General features: G+C 35.9%; 1 protein-coding gene across 3 annotated transcripts; it reads right to left on the bottom strand.

Moving 5' to 3' along the window:
• Positions 1–5,618: 5,618 nt before the first annotated feature.
• Positions 5,619–10,491, bottom strand: LOC137713080 (target of rapamycin complex subunit LST8). Of its 3 annotated transcripts, none has more exons than XM_088684720.1 (11): positions 10,375–10,491; positions 9,015–9,137; positions 8,582–8,683; positions 8,090–8,202; positions 7,915–7,984; positions 7,645–7,722; positions 7,059–7,175; positions 6,876–6,970; positions 6,580–6,659; positions 6,390–6,449; positions 5,619–6,050 (listed from the first exon to the last, which is right to left on the bottom strand). In XM_088684720.1, exons 2-11 carry the CDS (start codon positions 9,123–9,125, stop codon positions 5,923–5,925), a joined length of 954 nt encoding a protein of 317 aa, XP_088540846.1. In that variant the 5' UTR covers positions 9,126–9,137; positions 10,375–10,491; the 3' UTR covers positions 5,619–5,922. The 3 variants fall into 3 exon arrangements, with proteins under 3 accessions (XP_088540846.1, XP_068308432.2, XP_068308433.2); XM_068452331.2 differs by lacking the exon at positions 10,375–10,491 and adding an exon at positions 9,417–9,560; XM_068452332.2 differs by lacking the exon at positions 10,375–10,491 and adding an exon at positions 9,271–9,498.
• Positions 10,492–13,146: the final 2,655 nt, after the last annotated feature.

Below are 13,146 nucleotides of genomic sequence, written 5' to 3' on the forward strand. Positions count from 1 at the left end.
TCCATCATGCAAAAAGATCAGGAATGAAGTCCCTAGATCCTCAAGATCGGACATAATGTTTCTTGATAAGTACCTTAAGTTTGAAGAGCCGAAGTGCCATAACTTAATTGTAATAAATGACATAAGAGTCTTAGTCCACAAACTATTTAATAAGGACCAGAAGGTCCTTGATGGATGTAAATGATGATATAATGCATATTTGCTGAAGAGTTTACATCTTAAAGTCTTGATGAGTATTGCATATCACTGGGCATTGATGTTGAACGTCATGTTCCTCATGTCCATACCCAAAAATGGTTTAGCAGAAACATTTATTAAGCAGATGAAATTGATTACCCACACTCTGCTCATGAAAAAGAAATTGCAAGATGGGTACATACCATTTTACATAATTCATTATTAAGTTTGGTTGAGACTAGTTGTCAACCATCAATATTTCTCTGTACAACTCGTGTTTGGGTATCAGCCAAACATTACACATTTATGAGTTTTTGGTTGTGTAATTCATGTGCCTGTTGTATTGCCACAACGTACTAAAATAAGGCATCAATACAAATTGGAAATTTATGTTGAATTTGATTCACCATCTATCATTCAACATTTAGAACCCTTGACTGGGGATATGTTTACCACGCGGCTTGCAGACTAGGATTTTGATAAGATAGTTTTTCCTGCCGTTAGGGGGGAGAAAATAACATCGTTCCAGAATAATGATGGGACAATATCATTCCAGAAGAATAATGAGAAAAGACCGTTCCAGAAGAATGAAGAGAATTTGTCTTATTTTGATTCATGAAGCAATCAATATAAAAACGAAGTGAGAATAATTGAATGATGCAACAATATGCAAATCAAATGCCAAATGCATTTAATGATGCAACGAAAGTAATAAAATCATATATACTTGTTGTAAATGTGCCTACATGAATTGATGTTCCTGTTGGACAAAATAATGTGGTAACAAATCTGTTACATGCATGAAGCGTGGCAGACCCTTAGATTTAAAAAGTTCAGTACTTCAAAAGAAGAAGAATATAACACTACTGAACTATTGCATTCCCAAAGCATAACTGTTGCATGTTGGAAGCATGGCAGTTGCCATATGGATACATGTCCCAAAAAAGACAATCCGCGGACATGGGAATGTTGATGTCTCATGCATGAAGTATGATAGACATATAGGTTCCAATGACTCAACTCCCCGAAGTGGAGATTAAAATCCCAGCTCTATAATGCTCTAGAGGAGGTTATGATCCGCATTCTTTAAATTATGACTATCCTAGAAGAAATAGTGTAATACCCTTGAAGAGACGATGGATATCCAAAAAAATGAAAAGCTTTTATGCATATGCATGCACATGAGAATATGTGATCAATGATTGATGACAACCAATGGTAATTTTTGTTTTTACAAGTAGCTACTAAATTCATCAATGAGCTGTATTGATATTGAGTCACGTTCTTTTGTTCGTCGATGAAAGGAAATATTATTTGCCAAAAATAGAGAAAGGCAATTCCATTCAATCTTGTAAAAACGTGGAAAAATGAACCTATATATATGTGTATATAATACAAATAGCCAAAAGATGTTGAACCAAATGAGGTTACATATGGACATTTGTAATATAGTGAATTACACTCACATGATATGACACAAGGTTACTAATTGAAACCTAAAATTATGCTCTTATAAACAAGTTCATATGAATGAAGAATTATATACGAAGGGTTATGAGTCATGAAAGCAAGTTGCTCTATATAAATTCCAAAGGAAAATGTGTCATGAAGTGTAGAAAATCCCTAAAGGATTCAAATTGCTTGAAGTAAGGCCTGGAAGGGTAAAGCATAAATTATGTACTCAATATCAATGGATGATATAAATTGCCTGAGTACTATCATTATGATATTGTTGTAACATGCTAAAATATCTTGTAAGAGTCGATAATATTAGATTTAGACTCATGAAGAGTCTAGAAAGTTTATAAAGTGTTGAGAGAGATATTGTCTCGAACTACAAAATCGAACAATATGCCAATACGAATCTTATCCATGATGTTTATAAAGAATCATATGGATTGAAGATTATGAGTTGAATACTCAAATTATTTAGACACTAAGAATGATCATTTATCTTCGTGAAGGTCAAGATAAATTGATATTTGTTCTAGAAGTACCACATCTTAGTGAAGTATATGCTTTATTGTATTTGGCACAATACATTGAATGAAATAATGCTTATCTATTAATATCTCCGAAAAATTACATACACATGAGTTTAAACAAACAAACAGGAGGGAGCCTTTCACAAAGGTTGCTCATGTGAAGCCTTAGTACTCGGAAGTACCCCAGAAGGGGAAGGCACCAGAGGTTGATTATTTGGAGCCTCAGTACTTGGTGAAACTCCAGACGGCTGAGACAATGGGTGTCTTTGGAATAAAGATTTGAACCCCTGATTGTCATTTTGAGTTCGACCTTCATATTCCAATAGCTGGTCGAGCTTTCTTTTCATGCTCATCGAGTAATTATTTGCAAGCATGTGTAACACTATTCTCGTGCTTGAGCCCTCTAATTTCTTGTTTAAGACTTGCTATCTCAGCCATCAATGATTCAACTTGGTAAGTTCGAGCAAGTAGGCGTTGGCCCATATTAGAAACAGAGCCTGCACACTGAATACTGAGAGCCAAGGAGTCTTGAACGGCCGACTCATCAGACCGGTTTGAAAGGATTATATTATCCTTGAGAGTGAGAAGATTCCTAGCTACCACTGTAGCGGTTAGGTCATTCTTCATCACATAGTCCCCAACCGTAAGAGGACCATTAGAAGATAAGAAGGATGGGGCGCCATATATTATCCTGATGCGGCTCATCTGTACCACTCTTAAGGTTCAAATCTAAGAAAATGTTAGATGGGCAAGCCATTTTTCAAAAATGAAAGGAAAAAGGAGGTCAGAAAAAATCTCAAAAGTGCAAGAAAGGGAAAATTCTACATGCAGTAGTTTTTCGAGCATAAATTTTGAGCACAATTGATGCCTCTATAAAAGAAGAAGCAACAGGGCCATTTGTTCAAAAATCGAAGAGACACTGCTCTCTGAATTTCAAAAGCCAGATTTTCAGGATAAAGTTTGTCAACATTTCTCAGATGCAATCTTAGCTTTTGGATATCACGTGCAACTTTGTCAAAGATCTTTGATAAAGTTGAAAATGCGTGAATCTTACTGTTCTAATTACTCCACAGTTGCTGACAAGAGTAAAGGCACAACACCACTACCTGTTATTGGGAAATCCCTATATAGGTTGACCTCTATCTTCCATAACAAGGCAGACCTACAAAAATATAACTCTTCTTCTTCTCCGAGAATGCATCTTCAACAAAGTATCTTGAAATACTCAGTTTTCTTCCTCTCTGAGAATACCTTTTCAAATAAGTCACACTAGAGCAAGAATATCTCATACCATCAAGGACGAGAGCAAAATTAGCTCATATCATGCAATCTCCCTGTCCTTTTCTTTGTCCTTATTCTCACCTGGAGGACTAAGGAGAAAGAAAGCAATCAGTCAGAACATGAAATCAAATTTCCAGTCAGGAATCGACTACCTGAAAACTTTCCTGATTGCTTACCTAGCATTGCTCTCGAGTACTCATTTTCAAACTATTTATATGATGATTGGAGCTGCCAAGCATGATGAATCGCTGAGAAGTGATGTTCTGAAGGACCTTTCAAATGCAAGCGTTGCATTCCACTCCTGCATTAGAAGACAAATACTGCAAGAGAAGATGTCAAACCTGCATAGGGAAAATACCATTTCTGCAAGGGGAACAGATAAGGCAAGCGAAAATGATATATTGAAGCATGTGGAGACAAGCATAACAAAACACGAACTGATTCATCCCCGATGGAGCTGAAGATCACTTATCATGTGGAGCTGCCCGTGGTTCCATTTCATTCGAGGACAAGTCCCAAGGATCTTGAAGAAATCACAAGTCCGATTCAAGATCAAGTGTCCACCACCTTTGAATCAAATTCCGCTCCAAATAAATGGAGTAAATTCAGACCTTCGGTGCAAGTCTAGCAGAAAGTCCTACAGTCCAGTTCAAGAAAAAGCTTGTGGAAAGTTAACAACAAGTAAAGCACCTCATTCGGCAACTTTCCCTGCTAAGAGACTAAAGCAGAAGGATCAATGATCAACCTAAAGAATTTGAAATCAAGGGGAGATACTCATCAAGAGGAGCATCCAAAACAGATCAAGATTTTAACAAGCCATTTGAAGACTTGTGGCCATGCAAGGGGGAGTGTTGTAATTCACAGGCCATTCATTGTGGATGGCCACCTATCCCACTACCAATCCGCTGTTCATCCCATCATAACTTTGTCTAAAGCCTTGTCTATAAAATGGATGAGAAGAAGGGGAGCAAATATACACGGATAGACATACGGCTGGTAGAGGAAGAACGAAGAGAGGAGATAATAGAAAGAGTTATCTTTGTAATCTTATTATTCCAAATTATAAAGAAAACACCACTGTTGCCCCGAGGACGTACTCGAGTCACACTGACTGTAAAGGAACCTTGTAAATTTTGTGTCTTATTTATTTATTCCACTGCACACACCATCATTTTTACAACGTAAAATCCATTTTTGGTGTTTTTAGAGAATATGCTATTTCTTTAAGTTAGTTTTGAGTTCAATTTTCAAAAATAATCCTACCAGACAAATTTTTAAAGGCCTAAAACTTGAAAATGTTCTTAAGTTTAAAAAGTTGAATTTAAGTTGAGTACCAAATATGCCTTAAATTTTTTTAACATCACAGCTTTTGAAAATTAAATGTTATTTTTGAATTCGTTGGACATCAAAGTTTTCACCTTTGTGATTGGGAACAATTAGGTTCTTATTTTTCATTCATCCAACTATCAAGTTAACTTTTCGCTTACATGAACGTTAAAATAGAGTGAAATTTAGTTTGTGTGAAATTACATTACTGCTCATATTTTTTATTTATGTTCAGTTTTAATTAGAGGATTAAATGAGAATTTTATAAGATTTTAGTTGACAATCAGAGTTCTATTAATATGTAATTTAAATTATCATGTTGTCAATGTAGCATCCACTAATCCACATGGTATTAATATATAGTCCACTTAAGCAAATAAACAGGAAGAGCAGCAAACAAGAGGTTGCTCATGTTTAGTACGGTCATAATCGATGACACATGACAAGTTTGGATTTAACAAACAAAGTGTCTAAGAGCATCTCCAAACAAAATGTTAAAAAATCCATATCAGCAATTAACGGTAGAAAAAGACGGCACTAATTTTTTCAAAACTAAATGCCAATTCTTGTGGCATGACATGGAATTGAAACAGAAGGAGTTGGTGTCAAATTTGAGCAATTTCAAATCTATTTTTAATGGATAATAAATGTTTTTATTATGATTTTTGTTATTATATTTTGTTTTAAAAATACTAATTACAATTATAAAAGAGAAATGTTATTAGCACTTCAAAAATCTCATTCTACACTCCCTTACAAGTGTATTTTTCTTTCTAATTATAGAAAGTTTGGAGTGCCAAATGAGATTTTTTGAGTACTTACAACAATTCCCTTATAAAATGTAAATAATGCGATCAATAATAGTTTAAATTTGACATGTAGAACAAAATTTACAAAAAAATCAATGTGCCACATGAGTCCTCAAATTTAAATTTGTGTCTAAAATTTGACGTCTCCTTCTAAAGAAAGTTGTATACATTCTTATTTCGGTCACAATAGTAATACACATAATGCACATTAGGTGGGAAATAACTGTATGAAAGAAGATAATGTAGCACCACATTGCTTCTATGAAATTCCAAATTCCATTAGCAGTCACCGCTTGCACACTCCGCGCATAGATGCATGCAGACGAGCCAAGGACGATCCTGGTTCAGGATGCAGAAGGTTCGGCTCCATCATGGAGTGCACAACAAATTGTTGCTTTGTGATGCCCCTGATACACCCTGATATCTTCACCGGTGGACATGGACCAAAGTCTCGCTGTTGTATCAGAGGAAGCTGCATGGATGGTTGGTTTTTGTCGTCGTTATAATAGTTTCAATAATTTTCTTAATATAATTGTCACCTTTTTGTTTTTCAGAAAGGAGAAGAACGAAAACAAAGAATATATATGTCAATTTATCACGCAAATTAGATGGTGAAAAAACAACTTTGATAAAAGTGTTTGTTGACAGCAAAAGGATGGATACTGCTAAATCCGAGTTTGACAAATGACATTTATAAATAAGCTTTAGAACTATGGTCGAAATCTTTAATTATGACGAAAATCCTTATCTACATGCCTGCTTAAGAACACATGGGCTCACTCAAAATTCTCAGGTGTTGAAAAATTAATACCTGTTATAAGATAGGCACCGTCCGCTGAGAAAACACAGTCCCACACCCACCGTTGATGTCCTATAATGTGAAGAAACAGTGAAGATCAATTAATAATATGGCTAAGTTTTCAATAACCATCGCATTTATCGAGTAATTTGCAGATTGGGATCAGCACCTGTGAATGTTGTTACAGAATACAGATACGTACCTACTAAAGTTTTCTCTAATGTGAAACCATCTACATTCCATATCTTGACAGTGTGGTCCGAAGAGGTGGTTGCCAAGTATCTAGAAGTACAAAGCATATAAAGGTCATGCCAACAACTCAGAACAGCATGTATAGCTGCTAGGAACGGAAGGCAAAATAACCGAAACAGAAATGTACCGTAAAATAAAAAAGCTATTCGTCTCAAAATCAGTTAGGAACAAAAGAGAACGAAAGGGCAGATAATATTTGAACCCAAAAATATAAGAAAAAAGGTCATAGTCCTTCGCGAATCAAACCTGTGGGGTTCACAGAATTCAGGTGAAAGAAGACATTTAAGAATGTATCCCTTGTGTGCTTGCAGCTTATGAAGTGGCTCAAAATTTGACATCGTCTGGAAGAAAAAGTACTTGACGTCAAAATGAATCAAGCATGGTAAGAAGATAACATTAGATAATGAATCACGCAGATGAGAGTATTACCTGGTTTCCACGCAACAAGCGCCAAACGTAGCATGTCCCATGATTATTTGCTGCAACAACCAAGCTCCCATCCCACATAACTGTTAATGACCTTACAGCCGTATCCACCTCTGGAACCTATGTTAACTCCCAAAATCAATGTTAAATTTATCATGTACAACTGTAAGATGCTTCAGATAAAACGAGTAAGCTCCATATGAAAAAATATCAAGAGTAATAAACACTCCTAGCACCACAACTTCACATTCTAATCCTTAGTAAGTACTATCCAAAAATCAATTTCCACCAACCATCTACTCCTGCACAGGACACCACTATATTTTTATTTATTTATTTACTTTTATCCCTTTAATGTTTTTTTCAAATAAACAACTTGCAATGCATGTGCACGAGTCTACTAATGGTTTCGCCCATTTAGATATTCCTTTCACCTAATAACATACCACATACCAAAGGTTTGGAATATTGGTTTTCGGACAACACACTCGCTAACAGACCTCTTGAAAGTTAGTATAGATTAGCAATTTGAATAGTAGAAGAAATAAAAGATGTATAGAAATACAAAAGTGCAAGAAAATTAAGATACCAATTCACAGCTGCACGAATTTGCTGTCAAATCCCAAACACGAATATTGCCATTTTGGTCCCCAGATATTAGTTCAGTCTATAAAAACGAATATAAAAAATGTTAACATCTTTGACAAACAATCCAAACCATTACAGCATGCAAGGTCTCATCTTCTTTATTTTCATTTAGTTTCTTTAATAATTTCACAAGTTATGAAACAGTAAAACTGGATAGTGATTTTGGCAACATTTATATTTTATGGTAGGAAAGGAAGAGACGGTGCTTCACCTGGTTCGGGTGAAGCACAACAGTGTTAACAGCTGCACGACTTTCATATTCCCTTTGACAACCTGGAGCTCTGTAAATAAGTCAACATATAACTCTAAATTATACTAAAACATATGAACAAAACTTAATGAACTACGAAAAAAAACAAGCATATATATCTGTTGGCAGTGAATACCTCAGATCCCAAATTTTTACTGTACCATCCTCAGAACCTGAATACATCCAGTTCCCATCGCATTGAAACCCTACAGCCATTACATTATTACTATGTGACTCATAGCTCATCACCTACAGTCATACGAAAAAAATGCTCATAAGTTGATAGAAGAACTAATATAAAGCGGAGGTGGATTGTCTGCCCTCCCATTTCCGTACTCTCCCCATTCCTCATGTGATGTGTGGTCACGGTTAAGCCACGTCAACATTTTATATTAATTTTTTATAGAAATAATAAAACAAAAAGTAATAGAAATATAAAATGTTGACGTGGTTTAACCGTGACCACACAAACAGGAGGAGGGCATGAGGAGAGTATGGAAATGGAAGGCAGACAATCCACCTCCATATAAAGCATACAAGATTTTCCACTCCCCCCCCCCCCCCCTCTTCCCTTCCTTCCTTTAATTCGATGCAAACAAAGCAAGACTAACGCCTGAGAAATACGAACCGGTTGAGGGCTATTTGTATTAACATCAAATAATCGAATGTGAGGATTTCCGGCTGCAGCCAGGAAGCGTTTATCTGGAGTTATCTCGAGCTTATTAACTTGCTATGCTCATGAAAAATGGAAAGTCAGATCCAGCATAAATAAATCAAATAAGAACAAGAGTAAATCCATAAAAAATTTCACAATCATTTAGGAAAACACAACCAAAGGACTATAAACCAAAGGAAACTCAACGACCTACAACATAAGAAAACCATTCCATTCGACGAAACCCAATCCAACTATTTCTCCTTAATTCAGTCGGATTCAATCATTTAAAAGCGAAATCGACATTTTATCAAAAAACCCAGAATCCAAAATTCAAAGCACAAATACATACACACACATAGATCATTTCTTTCTAAAACCAAAACAATAAAAGTGAGGAACAAACTGAATCAGGGTACTGGATGGTACGGTAGCAGCGGCCACTTTTGGCCTCCCAAAACCGAACAGTGTGATCATAGCTAGCCGTTGCAAGGATCACCGATGGTTGTTGGATCATCTTAATCTCCTCCTAATCATTGTTCAAACAACTCAATAAGCAAACATAATCACATCAAAAACAACAACAAAATTGAAAATTTTATATGCCAATTTTAAGACTGATAAAAAGAACTTTAGAAAAACTGGGTTTGAAATTGTAATACCTAATCATCAAATTAAACAGAAAAAGACATTAAATTGAGGTTGGTAATGATGGGAAATTGATGGGCATAGTGTAATTGGAGATCAGGGTTTTGAGGGGGTTTTGGAAGGGGGAGAGAGAGCTCCATAGAAAGCAGAAAGCACAGACCTGGGTTGACATGCTCTGGGCCTGAGTCCGGGAAATGAATTCTTCATGGGCTTTTTCTGTGTCTTTAATTTGCTTTTGGCACTCTTTGGCGTTAAGAGTCTCCTTTACCTTTTCTTTCCCTACTTTATCGGGAATTTGGCTAAAATCATCGGCTTTCACTCACCTTTTTAGTTTCTTATACATTCCAAGGCCACAAATCAAGACTTTTAAAATTTGATCAAACAGTTAAAGTTATTATAACTTTTAAATTAAGCTCCTGTTTGTAACCGTTGGATCAAATTTAAAAAACCCGGATTTGTGACCTTGGTGGAAGGGATCCATAAAGGATCCCCTTCCACATTCCAGGTCTTTAATTCTGCCTGTTTTATTCAATTCAATGAGCATAAATAAAAAAAGTGTAGCCACTTAATACTACGGTATAGTGATATTCCTCTTTACTTGTAAGTGAGAGGTCTTAGATTCGATTCTCATTAAAGGCAAATTTGAACCACATTATTGCTAGCTCTTTGTAAAGCTAAGCTCACCCACTCCCTTTAATGTAGCTACTATCATTTGTCCAAAAAAAAAAAAAGGTGTAAGAATCTAAAATAGTTGTGTTAAATCATTTCCCTTTTGTAAACCCACATTTGATATAGGCACAAGTATAAATGGTTCATTTGGATGTGCTTTTAAAATGATTGAAAGTGTTTTGGGTGAAAATATTTTTGACACCAATTTTTATTACAAATTCAAGTGGATCCTGGAAAAACTCTTTAAATGCTTCTTGCAAGAAACACATATCTCGTGTTTCTTCAAAAAGCACTTTAAATGCTTTTAATAATTTTAAAAACACTTCTAAACGAGCGCCCCTAAGTAACTGCAAAAAAACCCTTCATACCACCACGTATTTATCTACAATTTACCAAAACTCTTAGGCTTCATACACTAGTACAAAAAACAGTTTGCGCGATGCAAGTACCTTCGTCGCGCAAAGTCAAAAACCGTTGCTTGAAAATTAGCCAAATGAAATCTTCATCACGCGCCAACCGTCGCACAAAGGCAGTGAAAACAGGGTTTGTGTGACGAAGAGACAACCTGCATTGCGTAAAAGGACTTTGCACAACAGAAGAACATACGTCGCACAAAAGATCTTTGTATGATGACAACAACTATGTTGCACAGTGTTCTAATAATCAGCCTAGGCAGCCGCCTAGGCGTTGGGCAGAGAAGCTTCGACCCGATTTAGACCAAAACATTCAATTAGGCAGGGAGGACTTAGGCGGCGGCCTAGGCGCTCGCTAGGAACTTGAGGCGGGCTAGGCGGGCTAGGCGGCAGCCTAGGCGGTTTGAATCTCGCTACAAATCCCAAACTTGCTGCAATTTTCGCAACGGATCTACAACTTTCGATTTCGTATGTAGCAGTAGAGCCCTTGCGAATTTCTGCAGCTCGTCTCTGTGAAGATGAGGGAAGAGAGAGTGCGGAGAGAGAGAGAGATTATCGGTGAATTTCTGCAACTCGTCTCTATGAAGATGAGGGAAGAGAGAGTGCAAAAAGAAGCAAAGAGAAAGACAGTTAAACATTTCAAACAATGGTCTGTTTTGCAGCTCGTCTGTGAAGATGAGGGAAGAGAGAGTGTGAAGAGAGAGAGAGAGAGAGAGAGAGAGAGAGACTGAAAGTCTAAAACATTTCAATATGCGAAGGCGAGGACTGGGATCTCAAATCCAAGGAAAAGCTGATGGTTTTAATTATCAAAACCATGGACGCTAATGGTTTTGATGGACTAGGATCTCAAATATATATTTTATATTGAAACCATGGACCCAAGGTGGTGGACGGGTGATGTGAAAGAGGTGAGGTGCTAATGGTTTTAATAATGAAGACCACCCACTTTGTGGGTTTTTTTATATTTTTAAAAGTTTGGGATATATATATATATATATATATATATATATGTTATATAAATTATAAATTATTTAGATAATGTTTTGTTTTTTTTTTCTTCTAGGCAAGCATATTGTATATGTACATAAAACGTTCACATATGTATGTTCTTCTATAAGAAATAGCATATTAGTCAATAATTATTTACATTTGATATAGTAAATTTAATTAATTCATAAAATATATAATAAATTTACCTAAATCCACCTAGGTCGCCTAGGTGCTAGGCACCAGCCCGCCGCTCAAATAACGCCTATCATTTTTTAGAACCTTGACGTTGCACAAACCCTTTTTTTTCTTTTTTCTTTTTTGACAAAATATTTTTTATTTAATTTTTTATAATTATTGTAATTAAATTATAAACAATAATTAATACACCAATGGAAATTGAGGCAAAAAATAGATGTTTTTTGGTAAAATTTCCACTGAGCATTGTTTAAAGAATATTTTGTATTATCATTAATAAAATAAACGTATATAAGATCAATGTGGTAAAGCCAATACATTCATTAAAAACCTAAGATATAAGTTTGAACATATTAACACAAGTCCTCAAACTCCGAAAATACAAACTTGAATTCTTTCAAAGACATGCAGATAAAAGCATCTTCCCTTTTGTACATACAATGTATGTAGCTCCTTCATCACTCCATATAGCTTTTTCATCACTCCTTCATATAGTTCCTTCATGTATCTCACTACTTCACGCAGCTCGCTACAGTTTATGTAGCTCCTTCATCACTCCTCATATCTCACTACACCAAAACCACACAACCATAAGTTTAATTATGATACAAATATCAGAACAATTCAAAGAATATACATGTGTGTATCTGTGAAAACAAATGTCAAATTAAAGATGATAGGTTGCATGCCAGGCATGTCCTTGTCTATGGAATGCATCAATTTTAGATCACAATTTCATGGCAGCCATTTTTCCTCCCAGTGAAAGCAGTACAGAAAAACTCACCAACAGAGCTAAGCCAATCAGGTCTGCTGAAATAAATCCTTCAAGGCAAATGCACAAGTTATAAAGTGTGACGTGATCTTTGGATGTTTCAACACGGCTAAGGCAACATGACGGAATATTGTTTCTATTTTCCAATGATTAGAACCGTTCGAAACAAACCACCTTATTCATGACCTAAAGTCAGCAGTCATCATCTAATTTTGAAAGCTAGATGACACTTTTCTGTGGAAATTTTGGTGATGTATGATGATTGTCGATTAACGTGATAAGTTAATTTGTTTTCTGTTGGTTCTGAAGGACGACATTTTCTTTTTGGTATTGGAAGGTCTCCTAGTTAAACTTGGGTACGTGGCCACCGTACTGCACTTTGTATTGCCTTAAAGCGAAAGCACTGTCTAGAAGAACCATTGACGTTGAAAGTGCAATTATGACCATTAACTACTCCATCACCCAGGAAATGCTCAGTTGAACGAATCTTATCATGGTGATCGAATATCTTGGAAGCTACTGTTGTAGTTTGATGTTATGCATCCAATCTAGTTATCTCGTACTTCAGATGTAATGGACTTGCTTTGACCCTTAAATTTTCGAATATTCTTTTAGCCTTCTCGACGTAATCCCTTTCTCACTATGTTTGAGAGAACGCCAATAGGAATTTGTTTGCTAAAGCGTTACAGACTATGGTAGCTCGACTACATGACAAGTATGTCACTATTGTATCTTATCGGGATGCATGTTTTATTTCTAAGTGTTTAGGAAGCCTTCTTGAAGGCCACGTGTAGTAAGTTGTTGTTGACTATGTATCTCCCTCAGACTAACAACCAGTCTGAATAGAAAAT

The sequence above is a fragment of the Pyrus communis genome, chromosome 14, assembly GCF_041283825.1.
Source record: "Pyrus communis isolate YQ-2024b chromosome 14, ASM4128382v1, whole genome shotgun sequence".
NCBI classification, from domain to species: Eukaryota; Viridiplantae; Streptophyta; class Magnoliopsida; order Rosales; family Rosaceae; genus Pyrus; species Pyrus communis.

What these genes read in the sequence shown, in the direction of transcription:
- LOC137713080 (XM_068452331.2), bottom strand. An exon ending in CCATCCAGTACCCTGATTCA is followed by an intron (nt 8,684 to 9,014) that starts GTTTGTTCCTCA and finishes TCATGAGCATAG; the next exon opens with CAAGTTAATAAGCTCGAGAT. An exon ending in TTGTGCTTCACCCGAACCAG is followed by an intron (nt 7,723 to 7,914) that starts GTGAAGCACCGT and finishes TCGTTTTTATAG; the next exon opens with ACTGAACTAATATCTGGGGA.